Here is a 22,749-nt window from a genome sequence, read left to right as displayed (position 1 = left end):
ACAAGACAAAGTCACTTTGAACAAGGATCACCACAACACATATACAGAGGAAAGAGTTACAGACAGCGATGTAGGGGTGGCTCCATTGACCAATGAACAACATACAGTGATAGCCGGTGGTATCATAAATCCATTGTTGCCCATCTGTCAGTTGTTGCTCATTGATTTTTCTATGTTTTGCTGTTAACTTTGAAGTGTATGGGGCCAAGCTTCACAGCAAAGTTCAAGAATATGCAACTGTTGGCTACATTTGCCCAGGTTTCTGGATGAATGTCCCAGTCCCTTTCTTTTAGGTTATCTCAAACGCTTTTTCTGACCCCTTAAAATATAGCTTTGGGAAGCTGTTTGTTTATCATCTGGACAGCATGCATGCCCCATTGGAATTGCATCTGTATAACTACGACTCTAAGGACATAGGAACAGGAGTAGGCCATTCAGCCCCTCAAATCTGTTCCGCCAATCCATTAGACCATGGCTGATCTGTATCTCAACTCCACGGACCCGCATTTACCCTGATGCTAGCCATAGTACAGCCCTCAGCAGTCATCACTCCGTCTTGCCACTTAACTTGTAATACGAGATCATACACACACTTGGTGAAATCTTGTTAGCTGCTTCATGTAGTAAACAGTGAGGAGCTTAGTAACAGGCTTCAGGAGGACTTAGGTAGATTGGTGAAATGGGCAGACACGTAGCAGATGAAATTAACGCAGAGAAATGTGAAGTGATTCATTTTGTAGGAAGAATGAGGAGAGGCAATATAAACTAAATGGTACAATTTTAAAGGGGGTGCAGGAACAGCGAGACCTGGGGGTGTACGTACACAAATCTTTGAAGGTGGCAGGATAAATTGAGAAGGCTGTTAAAAAGGCATAGGGGATCCTTGGCTTTATAGATAGAGGCACAGAGTACAAAAGCAAGGAAGTTATGCTGAACCTTTATAAAACACTGGTTAGGCCCCAGCTGGAGTATTGTGGCCAATTCTGCAGTGTCAAGGCCTTGGAGAGGGTGCAGAGGAGATTTATTAGAATGGTACCAGGGATGAGGGACTTCAGTTATGTGGAGAGACTAGAGAGGCTGGGAGTGTCCTCCTTAGAGAAGAGAAGGTTGAGGGGAGATTTGATAGAGGTGTTCAAAAAGAAGGGTTTTGATAAAACTAAATAAGGAGAAACTGTTTCCAGAGGCAGGAGGGTCAGTAACCAGAGCACTCAGATTTAAGGCAAAAGAACCAGAGGCGACATGAGGGAAAATATTTTCACGGAGCGAGTTGTTGTGATCTGGAATGCGCTGCCTGAAAGGGCGGTGGAAGCAGATTCAATAGTAACTTTCAAAAGCGAATTGGATAAATACAAGGGGAAAAATTTGCAGGACTCTGGGGAAAGAGCTGGACAGTGGGACTAATTGGAGAGCTCTTTCAAAGAGCCGGCACAGGCATAATGGACCGAAGGGCCTCCTTCTGTGCCGTGTCATTCCCTGAACACACTTAAGAATCCATTTCCCAAAGGCCACTTTTAAGAAGCCAATTCCCAAAAGCCAACTCCAGCGCCTGCTTTACAGGGTGCACGATGCTGATGGAGTAAATGACTAAGAAAAATCGCAGACTTCAGAGTGGGGCCAATCTGCATGCAATTGATGCATATTAGCAGGTATATCAAGGGTTTCAGGTGGGTAAAGAGGCCGCAAAAGACTTCAATAGTTTTTAGATTGCAGAATTCAGCGTGTCACGAATGGGGAGAGGAAAAAAGAGAGAGATAGATGCTTTTTCTGCGTCCACTCACATTTACATTTTATCATTGACCATTCTTGTTTACTTCACAGAACAGCATTGGATGTAAATAATTAACCGTTTCTTGGCACTTAGGCTTATGGCACAAAGTAGGAAATGGCCCTTTCAAGAGTCAGTGCACAATGTGAAACAGACATCTCTTATTGCATCAGTACATTAACCAGTGAAATTAGAACTCAAGAAGGACGATGCTACTTACGGTAACTAGTCGCTCCAGACTTTCTATCCTGAGGATTTCTTCCCCTCCTGTTGGAGCAGTTTCCACTTGTGTATCCTTTACAGCTTGTAAAATCTCTTTCATACCATACTCAAATTGCTTATTTTCTTCTCCCACTTCTTGTACTGTAACAAACCAATATTATTCACATCAGTAAAGGACCAACAGTTGCCAGCCAGATTTAGTTGGGGGAAAAAGTCTTACTGATACATGCATTTTTACAAAGCGAGCAATTCAGGTACATCACTAGCACAGGTTCTGTGACATTGCTCATGGTGAGCTGGAGGTTGCTATATATTACACTGTACATTATTTACTGTTAGACATATTTCCACATAACAGACTTGTTAGCAAAGTTAAATCCCATGGGATTAAAGGGACAGCTTGGATACAAAATTGGGAAGGAAAGAAAGACTTGCATTTATATAGTGCCTCTCACTACCTCAGGACGTTCCAAAGCACTTTACAGCCAATGAAGTACTTTTTGAAGTGTAGTCACTGTTGTAATGTAGGAAACGCGGCAGCCAATTTGCACACAGCAAGCTCCCACAAACAGCAATGACCAAATAATCTGTTTTAAGTGATGTTGATTGAGGGATAAATATTGGCCAGGGCACCAGGGATAACTCCCTTACTCTTCTTCAAAATAGTGTCCTGGGATCTTTTAAATCCACCTGAGAGAGCAGACGGGGCTTTGGTTTAACGTCTCATCCGAAAGATGGACAGAAAAGCAGAGAGTAGTGGTGAGTGGTTATTGTTCAGACTGGAAGTAGTATACAGTACTAGGATTGCTGCTCTTTTTGATATATATTAACGACCTGGACTTTGGTATACAGGGCATAATTTATGCAAAACTTTTATAAAACATTGGTTAGGCCTAAGCTAGAGCATTATGTACACCATACTTTAGGGAGGATGTCAAGGATGAGGGACTTCAGCTATGCGGAGAGACTGGAGAAGCTGGGGTTGTTTTCCTTAGAGCAGAGAAGGTTAAGAGGAGATTTGATAGAGGCGTTCAAAATCATGAATGGTTTGAAGAGTAAATAAAGAGAAACTGTTTCCAGTGGTAGAAGGGTCGGTAACCAGAGGACACAGATTTACGGTGGTTGGCAAAAGAACCAGAGGCGACATGAGGGAACTTTTTTTTTTTTTTTAAACAGTTGTTGTGATCTGGAATGCACTGCCTGAAAGGGTGGTGGAAGCAGATTCTCTAATAACTTTCAAAAAGTAATTGGATAAATACTTAAAAGGAAAAAAAGTACAGGGTTATGGGTAAAGAGTAGGGGAGTGGGGTTAACTGGATAGCTCTAGCAAAGAGCCGGCACAGCCACGACATGCTGTATCATTCTATGATTCTATGTCAGTGTGTGTTAGTTACGGCATAAGTCCCACCACCTCCTATTGTGCAAACTAGAAGCCTGATTGCATTGAGTGAGATCAGGGAATGCACTAGTGGAGGTGGTGATCTAGGAGCACTCGCGAATATCTATAACATATCTAATCAACTGTTAATTAGCTGATCAATGAATTTAGTTATTTCCCCCTCCACACAGTAAATTGAATTCAAATTACTGCATTTAGACAAGTTAATGCTTTACCAGCTTTCATGCAAAAAGCCGAACCGCTGCTATATTAGAGGGATTTACATTACATCTCGACTCTCCTGGCCAGCCACCCGCCTTGCACCCTCCGTAAACTCCAGCTCATCCAAAGCTCTGCTGCCCGCATCCTAACTCGCACCGAGTCCCGTTCGCCCATCACCCCGTGCTCTCTGACCTACATTGGCTCCCGGTCCAACAACGCCTCGATTTAAAAATTATCGTCCTTGTTTTCAAATCCCTCCATGGTCTCGCACCCCCGCCCCACTTTCTCTGTAACCTCCTCCAGCCCTACAACCAATGTTCCCCCTAAGTTGCGTCGTGCGCTGCTGCGCAGTAATCTGTGAGATACCGCGCAGGCCGCTCACAAGCTTTTCCATTTGAAATACCGGGCATGCGCAGAAATTTAAAGGGACCGTGCATTGAAATAAACAGGCTGCTCACAACAGAGCGCAGCTTAGGAGGGAACATTGCCTACAACCCTCCGAGATCTCTGCACTCCTCCAATTATAGCCTCTTGTGCATCCTTGATTCCTGGGGTGAGAGGGCTGTCCTATGAGGAGAGATTGTGTAGAATGGGCCGATGCTCTCTGGAGTTAAGAAGAATGAGAGGTGATCTCATTGAAACATACAAGATTCTGAAGGGGATTGACAGGGTAGATGCTGAGAGGATGTTTCCCCTGGCTGGAGAGTCTAGAACTAGGGGGCATAGTCTCAGGATAAGGGGTCGGCCAGCCATTTAGGACTGAGATGAGGAGGAATTTCTTCACTCAGAGGGTTGTGAATCTTTGGAATTCTCTGCCCCAGAGGGCTGTGAATGCTGAGTCTTTAAGTGTATTCAAGGCTGAGATCGATAGATTCTTGGACAGTAAGGGACTCACGGGATATGGGGATCAGGCGGGAAAGTAGAGTTGAGGTCAATGATCAGCCATGATCTTATTGAATGGCGGAGCAGGCTCGAGGGGCCGAATGGCCTACTCCTGCTCTTACTTCTTATGTTCTTCGCTCCACCATTAACAGCTGTGCCTTCTGTTGCCGAGGCCCTAAGCTCTGGAATTCCCTCCCTAAACCTCTCCGCCTCTCTACCTCCTTTAAGACCCTCTTTAAAACCTACCTCTTTGACCAAGCCTGTCCTAATATCTCCTTATGTAGCTCGGTGTCAAAGCTTGTTTGAGAATCACTCCTTGGGATGTTATACTACGTTAAAGGCGCTATATGAATGGAATTTGTTATTGTTTATATTCTATACCTCTAGCCATAAAACCCAGTATTCCATTAGCTATTTATATGGCCTTATCCACTTGCCGTGCTGCTTCTAATGTCTTGCGAAACGTGAACCCCCAAATCTCTCTGGCCTTCCCCCATTTAAAATATAATAATTTTTTTACCAAAATTGTACCACCTCACATTTGTCAGTTGTGGCTCAGTGCGTCGTACTCTCGCCTCTGATTTAGGAGGCCGTTAGTTCAGGTTCCACTCCAGAGACTCGAGCACAAAAGCTTGAGCTGATACTCCCAATACTGATGGAGTGCGGCACTGTTGGAGGTGCCTTCTTCCGGATGAGACGTTAAATTGAAGCCCCGTCTGGCCTCTCGGGTGCACCCAAAAGCTTCCATGGCACTATTTCGAAGAGCAGCAGGGGAGTTCTCCCCGGTGTCCTGGCCAATATTCATCCCTTGACCAACATCACAAACAGATTATCTGGATATTATCTCATTGCTGTTTGTGGGAGCTTGCTGTGCACAAATTGGCTGCGATGTTTCCCACATTACTACAGTGACCACACTTCAAAAGTACTTCATTGGCTGTAGGGCGCTTTGGGACATCCCGACATCCGTGAAAGGCGCTATATAAATGCAAGTTCTTTCTTTCGTTTTCTTTCTTTACTGGCCATCTGGAAGAGTAGGAAGAGGCAAGAAGTGCAGGAGTCTTCGGGGTGTGTGTGTCACTCTCAAACCGGTACGCAGCATTGGATACTGCTGGGAGTGACGACACCGTGAAGGAGTGCAGTCCAGACCATGGCACCAATGGGCAAGGGACTGCACAGGGGGGGAAACAGCAAAACGTAGAAATGCAGTCGTTGTAGGAGATTCCATAGTTAGGGGGACAGACAGGCGTTTCTGTAACCGTCACCGTGAGTCCCGCATGGTGTGTTGCCTCCCTGGTGCCAGGGTAAAGGACATCACGGAGAGGGTGCAGAATATTCTGCAGAGGGAAGGGAGTTAGCCAGAAGTTGTGGTACACGTCGGTACCAACGACATAGAGAGGGCAGGTATTGAGGTCCTACAGTCAGACTTTCAGGAGCTAGGGAGGAAGTTAAAAAGTAGGACCTCAAAAGGTAGTAATCTCTGGATTACTCCCACTGCCACGTGCCAGCGAGAGTAGAAATAAGAAGCTAGGGAGGATCAATGCGTGGCTTGAGGCATGGTGCAGGAGGGAGGGCTTCAGATTCTTGGGCACTGGTATCAGTTCTGGGGCAGGAGGCACCTATTCAAATGGGACAGGTTGCACCTCAACAGGACTGGGACCAGTGCCCTCACGGGGAGGTTCAGTAGTGTCATTGGGGAGGGTTTAAACTAAATTGGTAGGGGGTGGGCACCAGCATATAGAAGCAGAAGAGAAAAATAAGTTGCATAAAGGAAGAAGAGTGTTGGATAGTACTAGAGCAGGAAATAGTACCATATTAGATAGGAGCAGACTAAGAAGGACTACGAGGAATACAAAGATAGGTTTGGAATGCATATACGTAAACGCACAAAGTGTGGTGAATAAGGTTGGTGAGCTACAAGCACAATTAGCCGTGTGGCAATATGATGTAGTGGCAATAATGGAAAAATGGCTTAAAAATAGTGAGGACTGGGCGTTTAATATTCACGGATACAAGGTGTTCAGGAAAGATAGGGAAGGAAAAAAGGGAGGTAGAGTGGCAGTACTGATTAGGGAAGACATTGTAATGTTGGAAAGAGAGGATGCCCTTGAGGAGGCAAGGACAGAATTCATTTGGTTAGAGTTGAGAAGCAAAAAGGGTATGATCACGCTATTGGGGGTATTCTATAGGCCTCCAAATAGTGAGAGAGAGAGAGATAGAGGAGCAAATCTGCAGGGAAATCACAGAAATGTGCAAGAACTATAGAGTGGTGATACATAGAAACATAGAAGATAGGAGCAGGAGTAGGCCATTCGGCCCCTCAAGCCTGCTCCGCCATTCAATGCGATCATGGCTGATCATCCAAATTCAGTACCCTGTCCCTGCTTTCTCCCCATATCCCTTGATCCCTTTAGCCTTAAGAAATATATCCAACTCCTTCTTCAATATATTTAATGAATTGGCCTCTACTGCCTTCTGTGGTAGAGAATTCCACAGGTTCACCACTCTGGGTGAAGAAATTCCTCCTCATCTCTGTCCTAAATGGCTTACCCCTTATCCTTAGACTGTGACCCCTGGTTCTGGACTCCCCGACCATCGGGAACATCCTTCCTGCATCTGGTCTGTCTAGTCCTGTTAGAATTTTATAAGTTTCAATGAGATCCCCTCTCATTCTTCTAAACTCCAGCGAGTACAAGCCCAATCGACCCAATCTCTCCTCATACGTCATTCCTGCCGTGATATTGGGGGACTTTAATTACCCAAATATCGATTGGGATAATGTTAGAGTAAAGGGAAAGGAGGGGGAGGAATTTCTGAAATGTGTTCAGGAGAACTTCCTTGACCAGTATGTTCTCAGCCCAACTTGGAAGGAGGCATTACTGGATCTGGTGCTGGGGAATGAGGTGGGCCAGGTCGACCAAGTGTCTGTGGGAGAACTTGGGTAAAAGTGATCATCGTATCATAAGGTTTAGATTAGTAATGGAGAAGAGCAAGGAACAATCTAAAGTAGAATTTCTAAATTGGAAGAGGGCTAACTTCAATGGGATGTGAGGGGATCTAGCCAGGGTAAAATGGAACCAAAGATTGACAGGAAAAACTGTAATGGAACAATGGGTGATCTTTAAGGAGATGTTGTTTCAGGTACAGGCTAGGTACATTCCAACAAGAGGGAAAGGTAGGGGAACCAAAGCCAGGGCTTCTTGGATGACGAGGGAGATAGAGAATATGATGAAACAAAAAAAAGAGGGTGTATGATGCATGTCAGGTGAATTCTTCAAGTGAGAACCAGGCCAAATACAATAAGTTGAGAGGGGAAGTGAAGAGGAAAATAAGACTGGCAAAGAGAGAATATGAGAATAGAATGGCAGTTAACATAAAAGGGAACCCAAAAATCTTCGACCGGCATGTAAATAGTAAGCGGGTAGCAAGAGGCAGGGTGGGGCCTATTAGGGACAAAGAAGGTGATATGTACTTAGAGGTGCAGGGCAAGGCTAGAATACTTAATGAGTACTTTGTATCGGTGTTTACTAAGGAAGAGGATGCTGACAAAATATCGGTAGAAGCGGAGATGATAGAGGTAATGGATGGGGTGACAACTGATAGGCAGGATGTACTGGAGAGGCTGGGTATGCTTAGAGTGGATAAGTTGCCTGGTTTGGATGGCTTGCATCCCAGGTTGCTAAGGGAAGTGAGGGTGGAGATAGCGGAAGGGCTTGCCATAATCTTCCAATCTTCCCTAGATACGGGGGAGGTGCCAGAGGATTGGAAAGTGGCAAATTTGACACCCTTGTTCAAGAAAGGGTGTAAAGACGATCCTAGTAACTACAGGCCAGTCAGTTTAACATCAGTGGTGGGTAAGGTTTTAGAAACAATAATCAGGGAAAAAAATTAACAGTCACTTGGAGAGGTTTAAGTTAATTAAGGAGAGCCAGCACAGATTTGTCAAAAGGCAGATCATGTTTGACTAATCTAATTGAATTTTTTTATGAAGTAACAGAGAAGGTTAATGAAGGGAATGCAGTGGATGTTGTCTATATGGATTTTAAGAAAGCATTTGACAAAGTACCACATAAAAGGTTGGTTAACAAAATTGAGGCTCATGGATTAGGAGGGTCAGTGTCAGCTTGGATAAGAAATTGGCGAGTTGTGGTAAATGGTTGTTTTTCAGACTGGAGGATGGTAGACAGTGGTGTTCCCCAAGGGTCAGTGCTAGGACCACTGCTTTTTTTGATATATATATATAAAAATGACTTGGATATTGGAATACAGAGTAAAATTTCAAAATTTGCTGATGATACCAAACTTGGAGGTGTGGCAAACAGTGAGGAGGATACCAATCGACTGCAACAGGGCATAGATAGGCTAGCAGAATGGGCAGACAAGTGGCAGAAGGAATTTAATACAGAGAAGTGTGATGTGATGTATTTTGGCTGAAGAGGCAAGACTTAATGGCACAGTTCTAAAGAGTGTATAGGGACAGAGGGACCTGGGGGTTCATATGCATAGATCTTTGAAGGTGGCAGTACATATTGAGAGAGTAGTTAGCAAAGCATATGGGATCTTGTGCTTCATAAATTGAGGTATTGAGTACAAAAGCAGAGAAGTTATGCTGAATCTTTATAAAGCGCTGGTTAGGCCACAACTAGAGTATTGCATCCCGTTCTGGTCACCACACTTTAGGAAGGATGTGAAGGTCCTTGAGAGGGTGCAGAGGAGACTTACCAGAATGGTTCCAGGGATGAGGGATTTTAGCTACAAGGTTAGGTTGGAGAAGCTGGGGTTGTTCTCCTTGGAGCAAAGGAGGTTGAGGGGAGATTTGATAGAGGTGTTCAAGATTATGATGGGTTTGGATAAGGTAGACAGAGAAAGGCTGTTCCCATTAGCTGATGGTACAAGGACTAGGGGACACAGATTTAAGGTTTTGGGCAAGTGATACAGGGGGAATGAGAGGAAGAACATTTTTATGCAGAGAGTGGTAATGACCTGGAACTCGCTGCTGCCGAGGGTGTTGGAAGCGGAGATGATCAATGATTTCAAAAGGAAATTGGATAGGCACTTGAGGGAAATAAACTTGCAGGGCTATGGGGATAGAGCAGGGGAATGGGACTGACTGGATTGCTCTACAGAGAGCCGGCATGGACTCGATGGGCCGAATGACCTCCTTCTGTACCGTAATGACTCTATGACTTTGTAATTCCATCTGACCCTTTAATGACCATTCCACCATCTTATCAATATCCCCTTGCAGCTTCCCTTAGTCCTCATTATTATTTACTATGCCCCATATTTAAATATCATCTGTAAATTTGGATGGTATTGTTATTGCATGAATGCTTAACAAGCTTATATCATATTAAAACATTGGGTTAACCATTAAAATTAAAGTAGTGGAGCGAAAAATTTGATACAACTCCATTCATTGTGCCCCTTAGTGGGCAGAATCCGCATTGCGACTCTGGGAGGAGCTCTTCAGCCACTGGGAGAAGGCGATTGAGGAGGATTCTTGCGATGACTTTCCCTGTGGCAGACAGCAGGGAAACTCATCTGTAATTACCACAATCGGACTTGTCACCTTTCTTGAAGATGGTCACAATTACGGCGTCTCAAATCCCCTGGCATGCTCGCCTCCTTCCAGATAAGAGAAATGAGTTCATGAATTCGCGCCAGTAGTGCTTTTCCGCCATGCTTTAGTGCCTCGGCAGGGATTCCATCTGCTCCTGAGGCCTTGTTGTTCTTCAGTTGTCGGGTGGCCTTTTCAACCTCATGCCTCAGAGACATGGACCATGTACAGCAGGCACCTCAAAGCACTGGAGAGGTACCACCATCGCAGACTCCGCAAGATCCTGCAAATCCAATGGCAGGATAGGCGCACCAACGTCAGTGTTCTCGCTCAGGCCAACATCCCCAGCATCGAAGCTTTGACCATGCTCGATCAGCTCCGATGGATGGGTCACATCGTCCACATGCCCGATACGAGACTCCCAAAACAAGCGTTCTACTTGGAGCTCCGACATGGCAAGAGAGCCCCAGGTGGGCAGAGGAAACACTTCAAGGACACCCTCAAAGCCTCCTTGAAAAAGTGCAACATCCCCACTGACACCTGGGAATCCCTGGCCCAAGACCGCACAAAGTGGAGGAGAAGCATCCGGGAAGGCGCCGAACACCTCGAGTCTCTTTGCCGGGAGCAAGCGGAAGCCAAGCACAAGCAGCGGAAGGAGCGCCGTAAACCCAAGCACCCCACCCACCCGCCACTTCAACCACCGTCTGCCCCACCTGTGACAGAGACTGTAGGTCCCGCATTGGACTCATCAGTCACCTGAGAACTCATTTTTAATGTGGAAGCAAGTCATCCTCGGTTCCAAGAGACTGCCTAAGAAAGAAAGACAACTCCATTCACATAACAATATTGGCAACAGTCATTTCTAGCCTTTAGCGATTTGTAGTCAGTTGGACACTTACGCTTAACGGATAGTAGTTTGTCGTTTGTGATTAGTTTATTTCTACCAGTGGAGTATTTGAGCCAGTTAGCATTGTTTATGCCGTACAGACAAGTCAGGTGCAAGATTCTATACTATAAAACACACTAATCAAGGATTCATCAAATAAAAACATAAAGAAGAAAACTTACCTATCTAACTTGTTTTTCATATACAGGTTACAACAAACAATTATAATTTTTTTTTTTTTTTTAAATAAAAAGAAAGGGCTTACATTTTGCTTTTAGCTGAGCAATTTCGGTCTTCCTTTGTTCCAGTTCTTTCTCCTTTTCTTCCAGTTCTCTTGAAACATATTCATTCTCGAAAGCAATGCAAAAATAAATGTGTGTTTATTTCAAATGCACGGTCTGAGAATTGCAGACGTAGTTATCACTTCTATCTACACATGCCTTTCTTTAAAAAATATTTCAGTGCCTAAAAATATTCAGCCTACAAAAAGAGCTTGAGGAGTTTAGGAGTGGGACGAACGCATGCATAAATAGGGAGTGGGCCATTGCACTGCTAAATGTGTGTCTCGGCACATTACGCTGCTTATGCGGCATTACTGAGTTAAACGCAAATTTACCCGATCATTTTAACAGTGCAAATCTTATGCCCGTCAAAGCTCTCAGGGCTCATTTGCACAGCTGCTTTGTTCAAGTACACAGAGGTTTCCTGGGTTAAAGAAAGAAAGAAGAAAGAAGGACTTGCACTTATAAAGCGCCTTTCACGTCCACTGGACATCTCAAAGCGCTTTACAGTCAATGAAGTACTTTTGGAGTGTAGTCGCTGTTGTAATGTGGGAAATGTGGCAGCCAATTTGCGCACAGCAAGCTCCCACAAACAGCAATATGATAATTACCAGATCATCTGTTTTTGTTTCGTTCATTGAGGGATAAATATTGGCCAGGACACTGGGGTAACTCCCCTGCTCTTCTTCAAAATAGTGCCGTGGGATCTTTTACGTCCATCTAAGAGAGCAGATGGGGCCTCGGTTTAACATCTCATCCGAAAGACGGCACCTCTGACAGTGCAGCTATGTGCCCAAGTCCCTGGAGTGGGGCTTGAACCCACAACCTTCTGACTCAGAGGCGAATGTGCTACCCACTGAGCCACAGCTGACACTTAATGCAGCTTCTTTACACTTTCCCTCCCAGTGCCCCATTCCCTCCCTCACCCTTCTCCCTCCTCTCTCAGGTTTTCCCTCCCAGTATCCCGTTGACCCCCTCCCCTCAGTCTTTCCCTCCCAGCATCCCGTTCTTTCCCTGCTGCCTTCTCTCCGCATAACTTCCGTGATTAACGGGTTAAAAAATGAATTGCAAACAGAATTAATGTGATAATCGCAGAAGTTTATTGCGATTAATTGATAGCCCCAGTTTCAACATAATCGATTTGTGGAAGGCTGGCTTCCATTTTGAAAAGATTTCCAATCCAATTTTCATACGCTTATATCTCATTAAAAACAAAAAATATTAAACCTCTTCACGTTATGAAGAATAACTTAAGTTGGAGGGAAAGATGACACTGATAAACCACTTCAGTTTTGCTCTTACAGTTTATAACCAAATCTAAATTCCTTGATTGATACTGCTTTGTACGGGTACGGGAGTGTGGTGGTTACGGTACTGGACTAGCAACTCAGAGCTCGAGTTCAAATCCCACCATGGCATGTGAAACTGAATTCAATAAATCGGGCACCTGGAGAAATGAGTATAAAAGCTACTGGATTGTCATAAAAAACCAAAGGGGTTCAGTAATGTCCTTCAGAGGACTTACTACCCTTATCCTACGTGTGGCTCAGTTGTTAGCACCCGCGTCTCTGAGTCAAAAGGTTGTAGGTTCAAGTCCCACTCCAGAGACTTGAGCACAAAAATCTAGGCTGACACTCCCAGTGCAGTACTGAGGGAGTGCTGCACTGTCTGAGGTGCCGTATTTTGATGAGCCTTTAAACCGAGGCCCCGTCTGCTCTCTCAGGTGGATATAAAAGATCCCACGGAACTATTTCAAAGAAGAGCAGGGGAGTTATCCCCGGTGTCCTGGCCAATATTTATCCCTCAAACAACATAACTAAAACAGATTATCTGGTCATTATCACATTGCTGTTTGTAGGAGCTTGCTGTGTGCAAATTAGCTGCCGCTTTTCCTACATTACAACAGCGCCTACACTTCAAAAAAAGTACTTAGTTGGCTGTAAAGCGCTTTGGGACGTCTGGTGGTCGTGAAAGGCGCTATAGAAATCTTTTTACGTGCAGTTTCAGTCCACACTATGTGGTTCACTCTTAATGGCCTCTTGTTGTTCAACAAACACAACTCTGGCTATAATAATGGGGATTTTCTGCGTTGGCCCGCCTGCCTAAATGGTCCATCCCTTACCCCGACTAATTTTCCTGGGTCAGGGTAATTGGGCTACCATTGGTGGGATCCTGGCCGGGTTCCAACGGGCATGATGTGACTGCCACAACATAGCAGGCCAATGAAATTTTTTTATTTTTTTATTTTGCCCCAATCCGCTTTAGATTGTTGGAGCCCTTTAAATGTTAATAGCCAAGCCCAAGCTACCCTGGATTCCAGGAATATGCAATCATTTCTAGTGGCCAGTGCCGATAGGATGCAAATGACGGGAATGCATCATCGAACATATTTCCTATCGTTTGCATGACACCACCACCCCCAATCACTTCTGCTGGAAAATCCCAGAAGTAGTGAAGACAGGGGAGCCAGCAGAAAGGCTCCTGATGAATTCGCTGCCACCACCCTCTGAAGTTATTCCAGGGAGCCGGCATAAATCCAGCAGGGAATTCTGCCCATCCATAAAAACATATTCCTTCAAAATAACTCAGCTAAAAGACCCTTGTATAACTATAGAGCGCTATATACCCTTGTATAACTATAGCGCTCTTCTCTGAGCTCCGACACGGCAAGAGAGCCCCAGGTGGGCAGAGGAAACGCTTCAAGGACACCCTCAAAGCCTCCTTGAAAAAGTGCAACATCCCCACCGACACCTGGGAATCCCTGGCCCAAGAGCGCACAAAATGGAGGCGAAGCATCCGGGAAGGCGCCAAACACCTCGAGTCTCTTCGCCGGGAGCAAGCACAAGCCAAGCGCAGGCAGCGGAAGGAGCGCACGTCAACCCAAGCACCCCACCCACCCGCCCCTTCAGCCATCGTCTGCCCCACCTGTGACAGAGACTGTAGGTCCCGCTTTGGACTCATCAGTCACCGGAGAACTCATTTTTAGTGTGGAAGCAAGTCATCCTCGGTTCCGGATGACTGCCTAAGAAGTATAACTATATTATCCATTGGGATGTTAGGCATTGGCAGAAGCACATATCTTTCCTTCTTGCATAGTTTCCCCACCATCTTTAAATCCTTTTTCAATAGCACGGAACAATAATCTCAGTATACGCCACACCTTTGTCTCATTGTACCAGAGCCCCTCACCCCCGTGATTTTAATGGAAGAAGTCCCCTGGGTCTGATCTAACAGTGCACATTTGCATTGTCAGAAAACAATATCCCCAAGTAGCTATACAACTCAATAAAACCCGCTCAAACGATTTCTCACCTTCCTGGTTTTGCTAGTCTTGTACAGGCAAGGCTCCAGCTAAGCTGCGCGGCTGTGCCGCGGTCTGGAGGTCCCGCACAGGTTGCTCACTGGCTTTTAAAATGGGAGAAACCGCGCATGCGCGGAAATTTGAATGGGCTGCGCAGCCACTTAAAGGGACCGCGCACCCAAACAAAAAATAAGAGGGAACATCGGGCACAGGTGACTTGTACTACCTGCATCATCTGCCTGCTGAGCTTGGCGAGCTCGAATTCTGCATTCTGGTACTCTCCTTCTTTGTTCAGTAACTCCCTGCGTATATGATGATTCTACAGATACATTAACTTAGTTAGAATACACTGACCACTTATAATGCAAAATTCCTCATATTCCCTGAAAAACATTCCTACGGTAATTAATCACATTTACAATGTTAGATCCAGCTTCTTCACTCGGAGTTCTTCCTATTTTGATCGAAGTTTGTCCTTCACATACACTCAGGCAGGTTGACTGTCAAAAGGGGCAATTGCCAAGAGCTTGATGTGTGATAGCATAGTGACAGCCATGTGATTCCCCTCCTGTTCCCATGTTGCACAGATATTAAAACCCTGGATTAATGGATTTCAATATAGATAAGTGTGAGGTGTTACATTTTGGTAGGAAGAATAAGGAGGCCACACTGCTTGGAAAGTTAAGAGTCTAAATGGGGATCTGGGGGTACAGATACACAAATCACTAAAAGTAGTGACCCAGGTTAATAAGGCCATAAATAAAAGACAAACCAAGCACAGGGATTAATTTCTCGAAGGATAGAATTGGAAAGCAGAGAAGTTATGTTAAACTTGTACCAAACCATGGTCAGACCACACTTTGAGTAACTTAGTTAGAATACAGAGTTCTGGTCTCCGTATAAAGGATATAGAGGCACTGGAGAGATTTACAAGGATGATACCAGAACTGAGAGTCTACACTTGTCAGGAAAAACTGAACAGGGTAGGGCTCTTTTCTCTAGAAAAGAGAAGGCCGAGAGATGTCCTGCTGAGCTTGATGAGTTCGAATTCTACATTCCGGTATTCCCCTTTGTTCAGTAACTTCCTGCGTATATGACGATTCTAGAGATACACTGAAGATTTATAATAGAGGTCTTTAAAATTATGATGGGGTTTGATAGGGTAGACAGAGAAGATTTTCCACTTTTGGGGGTGGGGGAGGAGATCAAAACTAGGGGTCATAAATATAAGATAGACTCTAATAGATCCAATAAAGAATTCAGTAGGAATTTCTTTACCCAGAGAGCGGTTAGAATGTGGAACTTGCTGGTAGTTGAGGCGAACAGCAAAGGTGCATTGAAGGGGAAGCTAGCTAAGCACATAAGGGTGAGAGCAGTAGCAGGACATGCTGATAGGGTTCGATGCATAGGGGTGGGAGGAGGCTCATGTGGAGCATAAACACCAACATGGACCACTTGGGCCTGTTTCTGTGCTGTAAATTCCGTGTAATTCCTTGTAACTAAGGCAGGATGGACGGCTTCTACTGAACAAGGGATCATTTTTCAAAACCTAAGTTCCGAAGACTCCAAATTAGAGACAAATAATTGGGTAGGAGAACAAGAACCATGTCTGTGGAGGATAAACTAAGCAAAGAATGAGGAAGTCCTTATCAATAGGTGGTCTTTTGTAGCTTTCTTCCCCATTTGCTTACTCATATTGGGCCAGAAATTCGGGTCCAAATGCGTGAGTACGGTCTGGGTACTCACGCATCTGGCCGGTGGAAATGCCGGCGTTCAGCATGCACAGCGCATGCGGGGAACGCCGGCATTTCCAGTCCTCTGAACGAAGGGGTTCAGAGGCACAGCGCGTGCGACTGCACAGGCAGCGCTTGCGCAGTGAACTTCGTCGATTTCATTCATGGATTCAGTGAGGGTAAGTCCTTACAAGTTACACTTGAAAAAAGCATGTGTAAAGTTGTTCCAAGGCTGCGGAGGAAGATATATTTTATCGTGGAGCTTCTGAAAGGCAATATTTTTGTTTGGGAAAGGGAGGGAAGTTATTTTAAGAAATTTTAAGTAAGTTTTAAAGTTTAAATTTTTTTTATTTTTTTTTAAAAACGGGTTTTCAGAACGGTAGGTAGAAGGAGCAATTGTGGCTGTGTGAATGGAATGTGAAAATGAGTGTTCTAAAATGAGTAATGTAACATTTCCAGCACTTTTAAGAAAGAAACTTTTCATCAGTAATAAGTAATTATGTATGTATGTCCGCATATATTCCTTTACGTATATGTATGTATGTTTTATATTCCTTTACTTATGTGTATGAATGTATGTTTTTAATTATGATTTTCCAATAAGTTACTTTCTCTGAAAGTCATAATTAAATAATACATTCGTACACATAAGTAAAGGAATATATACATAACACGCAAAGGAATATATACAGACATACATACTTTCAGAAGCTCCACGATAAGAAATATCTTCCTCCGCAGCCTCTGGAGCAACTGTACCCATGCTTTTTTCATGTGTAAGTTGTAAGGACTTGACCTCACTGAAAGCATGAATGAAAGCGGCGCATTTTACTGCGCGCGCGCTGCCTGTGCAGTCGCACGCGTTCTGCCTCTGAACCCCTTCGTTCAGAGGACAGGAAATGCCAGTTTTCCCCACATGCACTGTGCATGCTGAAAACCGGCATTTCCTCCGGCCAGACGCGTAAGTACCCCGACCGTACTCGCGCATTTGGAAGGGAATTACTGGGCCAACATTTTACATGTCAATAAAATGAAAAATTTAACAATTGCACGATTTGCCCCCTCGCATCTGCGACTGAGGGTCCAAGGAGGTGCACTGCGCAAGAGGTCATCGTCGTACGTATCCTCACACTGTTCCCTTTCGGGAACTGTATGAAGTGGTGGAAGGATTTATGGCCGTGATTAACGCTCATTCCGTGACCGTAACCATCTTTGAACCAGCCATTAGGGTGGTTAGTCCTATGGCTTGAGGGTTTTACGGGCTCCCACAACCCATCTGAGGGGGGGGGCCACCCACACCCACGGACGCAAGTATCCCGCTGGATGTCCACCCAGAATTTATAGTTGGAGCTCCGACTCCACTTGCCGGGACTGTCTGGAGTGGGGTTCGAAACCCTACTCCTTCTGGCCCAGCGGCAGGGATGCTTACTGCTACGCAAAAGGCCCACTCCGCACAAAAGGTGACACCCATGCGTTTCCTGCGCCTTTTCCCTCCCCGTGACTGGAGCCCTATGCTGCCACTTGAAAGACCAAGCTATCATCTGCCCTTTTTGCGGCGCCTTTGACTTCTCATTACCAATGATGAGCAGGCGCTGCGCCTCCACCTCCTTGAGGAGATTGCTGAGGTCATCATCAGTTCAATTGTGAGTTCTTTTAATGCCGTGAATTGTGCTCATTCCAGCCATTTCACTTTGCTAATCGGATTGGGCCTTTGGCATAGCGGTAGGATCCCCGCCGCTGGGCCAGATCAGGGTAGGGTTTCGAACCCCGCTCCAGACAGTCCCGGCAAGTGGAGTCGGAGCTCCGGCTCTAAATTCTGGGTTGACATCCAGTGGGATATTTGCGTCCGTGGGTGTGGGTGGCCCCCCCTCCTTGTATAGCTTGTGGGAGCCCGTAAAACCCTCCCGCCATAGGACTAACCGCCCTAATGGCTGGTTCAAAGGTGGTTACGGTCACGGAATGAGCGTTAATCATGGCCATAAATCCTTCCACCACTTCATACAGTTCCCCAAAGGGAACAGTGTGAAGACACGTATGACGACGACATTGCTAAATAAATAAATGGAATTAAAAAAAATCTTTTAGGGCTTTTAAAAGTCTTTAAATTGCTTTAATTCTGTTTAAAACTACTTCAGATTCTTCAAAATAATGTAAACGTTTTTAAAAGTTTATAAAAGTTACCAAAATCTTCAAAAAACTTCCAAAAACCTATTTAAACTGCTGCTTTGCATGTAAAAATGCTTAGCAGCTTGGCAGAAACATTGGGGGCGTGTCCTGTTAAACTGAGACCTCAAGGGGCGTGTCTCAGTTGCACAGCGCGCTACAGGCTTCGCGCTGGCTGCACTCCTGGGCGGCGTGACGTCATACGCTGCCCGGGATTCTTCTTTTTCAAAATCGAATTTCAGGCGTCCCTGGAGGTCAACGGCCAGCGCGTTGGGTAAGTGCATATCAGGGGCTTGCACGTGCGGCAAGCCCCCGATCTGAATTTCTGGCCCAATATGATAAAGCCAGAGTCAGGCAGAAATTGGGACGATTCATTATTAATCATTAAATTACTCTGGGAGTGCACCTTCTTTAGAAGGCAGGTCTAAAGTGCAAACTCATGTTGCAGTGTTCTAATATAGGATGCTGATCATATTCAAATATTTGTACTACGTTAGCAGAATTAGAAAACTGACAAAAAATTGTGAAACTTATTATCTAACCTGCGATTTAAGGCTGGATAGTTCTATCCTTAACTGCTCTAGGAGGTCATCTAATGGGTCACCGCTTTTGGTTCGGTTCTCAGTTGGCTCTTCAGAAGCGATCGCCTGCCCTAACTGAACACTCCCAAGCGTGGACACCGCTGCTTGCTCAAGTGGTACGGCTGCACTATTCACTGGTATCTCTGGCAACTTTACCAAAATGCCCTTTGGTGGCTGTGACCTGACTGGAGCTTCCGGCTGTTCATGCTGGTGGGTTTGTAACTTCTCAACAGCCTTTTCCTCCTTTTCAAAACGTTCTGTCGCGGCTGGATACTGAACGAACCGACTTGCTCTCTGGGAAGTCACCGGATCTTCCCGGTGCAAAGACTCCCTCCTCCAAGAATTTCCCGACCGACTCTGCCAGCCTCCTGACTGCCCTACAGACCTCTGGAGAATATCTGAAATCTGGCTGGACATTTTCCTCAATGCAAGCTCCCTATAGGGCTCAATGTCATGAGGAGCATCAGCAAAGCTGCTTTCTGCTTTGAGGTCATCAAAATCATTGTTTTTACTGTTGTCCTGTATCAAAACAGAGCAGATGCAATTCTAAATTATATGATACTTTCCTCTCAACACTCTGTTTGTACCTTAGTAAAATCTGTTAGCTAGAAATAGATATAACTTTTGAAAGAGCAGGTAAAATAGGTACAAAATTACCTTAAATGAACCATCAATGGTTATATATTTCATATCTTCTGGTTGGCACTACAAAGCAACAGTTCCTGGTACAACTATGAATAAAGTATACAGGCAAATCCTTAACTCAAATGGTAGAAAAAAAAATCCATACTCAACCAACCTGCCACATATTATGGACTGGCTTGCTTTAGAAATACCAGCTCCATTGGGTCCAGTCATGATGGCTCATCAAAAACAGGCTATATAAAATGCATTATGCAAGCTTACACACAATGTGCAATACCACTGAATCTATTCTATTCAGGAACGAACTTGCTGCTGCTTCTTGGGATTGGGATGTTTCAATGAGGATGCACCGTCACCATAGGGCCACGTGCACACAGACTCTCGCACGCGAGTCACTAGGAGTTGCATCAACACATCCCCTGAATAGCTATGTCATGTGTTACGTCTGAAGTATGCAGAGAAGGACACATGCCAGTCCCAGAGGTTGGACATATTCTACACCACATCCCTAGATCCGCTATTGTAGATCTGGCTCTGTCATATTATACAGGAAGTAAATGTCTTAATGATTTCCTTGACGTAAGAAAACTCACTAAGCACTTGGTTGAGTATAAAACAAGGCTTTAATCAACTGTTTCACAACCATGAGATTCTAGTTACATCACTAGTTCCTGGTTACAAAAACGTCCTGGGCAAGCTGGGCCCACGCCCAAGTATTTATACTCCTTGGACGGTGCCACCAGCTGGCCGCCAGTGTTATTTCAGGAGTCATTTCTTCATGAATGATAAGATTCATGACATTCCTTACATGAACATGTTGTCAATTTTAAAACAGCAAATATTCCCATACATGATGATTATTGCTGTGTTGTTTGGCAAGTCATTTTTTTCTCTCATCAATTTTCCCTCCTTATAGTCTTCCTATGCCATACATTTTCTCTGTTTGAGAACAGGCTGGAGACTTGATCCCATTCCCTCACCGTTGCTATTCGATAGCCAGTTGCTAGGAGGAGCACAAACAAGGGTGGTCTGGAGACACTGACCATCTGATTTTCTCTCCCTCCTGAAGGGGAAGCACCTGCTACAGCGGAGATCAGGAGCACAGGTGTGAGAAACTGCAAGTCAGAATGTACCAAAATGTGATGGAGCTCACATATAGTACTCCATTATCAGGGCCAGAGCAATCTCCTGGACTAGTTTTGATTGCCTAGCGGGAGTCGGAGAGAAATTTCCCAGAATTTTTTTCTCTCCCAAATTTGCCTGGGTTTCTAATCTGCTTTTTCGCCTCGCCCAGGAGATCACATGGTTTCGGGTGGGGTGAAGAGTGTATGTATTGTGATACACAAGGTATCACAATTGTGTGGTACAGGCTGGATGGACCAGTCATTGTTCGTTTTATGCTTGTCAAGGTACTAAATTCTGTTCACTCTTCTACTATAACAGAATTAGGATAATGGACTAGATATTTCATTACGAGCTACACTGGTAAATTTCAGTCACGCAGCGTCTAAATGTTAACTCAATGGGCAGGATTTTCATTCAGGAGTCGGGTTGGAGGCGGGGCTACAACTTTCGGGGTTGTAGTCCCGCCTCCATCGAGATGCGGCCAATCCACGCGATTGTAACTTGATTGACCTTGTTGAGCCCGCCCAGTGGGCTCAGCAGGCCAATTAAGGGCCACCCGGCAACAGGTGACGCCACAGACTGAAATTTCATCTGTCAAGAGATTTTGACAGATGAAATATCAGCGTTTCACAGCTGCTTGAAGCTGCCAAACACCAACAGTCTTACTTCTAACCCGAGTCCTTCTCCACAGACTCAGTTAGACATCTCTCCTGCACAGAAAGCTGCAGGATGTCACTTTTGACAGTTCGCAGCCACTCTGCTTTCTGTGCCGGTGAGATGAGGGACTCCCGGAACCTAAAGAAAGGCTGAAAAGGTAATTTACACTTCTTTAATCACTTTAGACACACCAAACACACATCACTCACCTGAACACCGACATCTCGACCCTTCCAAGTCCTTCAACCCGACGGCCCGACTCCTCCAACTTGCCGTGGTTTGGAGCCATCGGGAATCCCACAGTTCAACCTTAAAAATAGGGATTAGGCTAAAAACTGCCTGTTAACTACCTGTTAACAGGCAGTTAATTGGCACTAATCTCTTCCCGCCTCGGGTAGGTGGGTCCCAGTGCGGGGCGGGTACCCGCCTCACTTGAAACTGGCACGGAGTCGGGTTGGGGGCGGGATGGGGTCGGGACCCCCAATTTCGGGATTTTAACCCCCCCGCACGCCTCCAATCCCGACTCCATGGCACAATGCAAATCGAGCCCAATGACTGCGAAAGTTATAATCTTTATATTGTTCACCAAACACTGGTCAGAGTTATTTAACAATATAATTCAGTTATTGCAGCAGAAGTTTGATAGAATTAAAATTTCAACACAAAGCATATTGTATTACCTTGTCCTTTAACTCATCAAAGTTGGAAGTGCTCAACAGGGCTGTTTCTTTAATTGGATTCATCCCATCAGTGAACCGATCCACCAACCCCAAGTCATCTGCTGTAAGTCCTAGAAGGTACAACACGTTCACTAATCTTGTGCATCTTACTCAATTTGATCAAGGACAACATTTATACATTAATAAAAAACATTTAATTCTACATTCTAAATTGAAGTTCCTAATCCCTATTTTATGCATAAAGTATTATTTAAATTCTTTCTACTTATGAGGTTTATGTATAACGGGTATAAAGAGCTAATTTACAATTGAAAATAAAATCCAAAACATTAAAAGATGTACATCATTTCTATGCAAAGGCCACAACAGTTGCTTTTATGTGTCTCGTTTTTGTAGGACAGCGATTATTAATATAAAAACAACATCCTTCCCAACCTCTTCAATTTGCCTTTCACAACATAAAACTGTTACCAGCAACTATCAGCGTTTATGAAAAAAAAATCAAAATAATTACACCCTAAAAGTCATAAGGCAAGAAAATATGATTCACTATTTTTTAAGAATGTAAAGAGCTTTTCCAACACACCAAGAACAATTTATAACGTTTTGGTGGATTAGGCGTGTTTCAACTGGTTTCGGTTACTCTTTGCATGTCATTAGAGGCATGT

General features: G+C 44.7%; 1 protein-coding gene across 11 annotated transcripts in view; it reads right to left on the bottom strand.

Annotated features, from left to right (window-relative positions):
• The window catches only part of cep290 (centrosomal protein 290), a 148,575-nt gene that overhangs the window by 85,234 nt on the left and 40,592 nt on the right, over window positions 1-22,749 (bottom strand). For 10 of the 11 annotated variants that reach the window (XR_015081455.1, XR_015081456.1, XM_086009500.1 and 7 more), the window contains 3 exons: window positions 22,082-22,191; window positions 11,181-11,265; window positions 1,986-2,128 (listed from right to left, as the gene is read on the bottom strand). Coding sequence is in view for 9 of the 11 variants with exons in the window: in XM_086009500.1 (XP_085865626.1) it covers window positions 1,986-2,128; window positions 11,181-11,265; window positions 22,082-22,191 (338 nt within the window). In the remaining 2 variants the exon portion in view is untranslated. Of the gene's footprint in view, window positions 1-1,985; window positions 2,129-11,180; window positions 11,266-14,723; window positions 14,817-18,935; window positions 19,494-22,081; window positions 22,192-22,749 lie in introns of all 11 variants that reach the window. The other variant, XM_086009507.1, reaches the window with a different exon arrangement.

This window comes from Somniosus microcephalus, chromosome 16 (assembly GCF_052327205.1).
Source record: "Somniosus microcephalus isolate GS21.2 chromosome 16, FLI_Smic_1.0, whole genome shotgun sequence".
Classification (NCBI taxonomy): Eukaryota; Metazoa; Chordata; class Chondrichthyes; order Squaliformes; family Somniosidae; genus Somniosus; species Somniosus microcephalus.
This window is presented reverse-complemented; position numbering and strand designations above follow the sequence as displayed.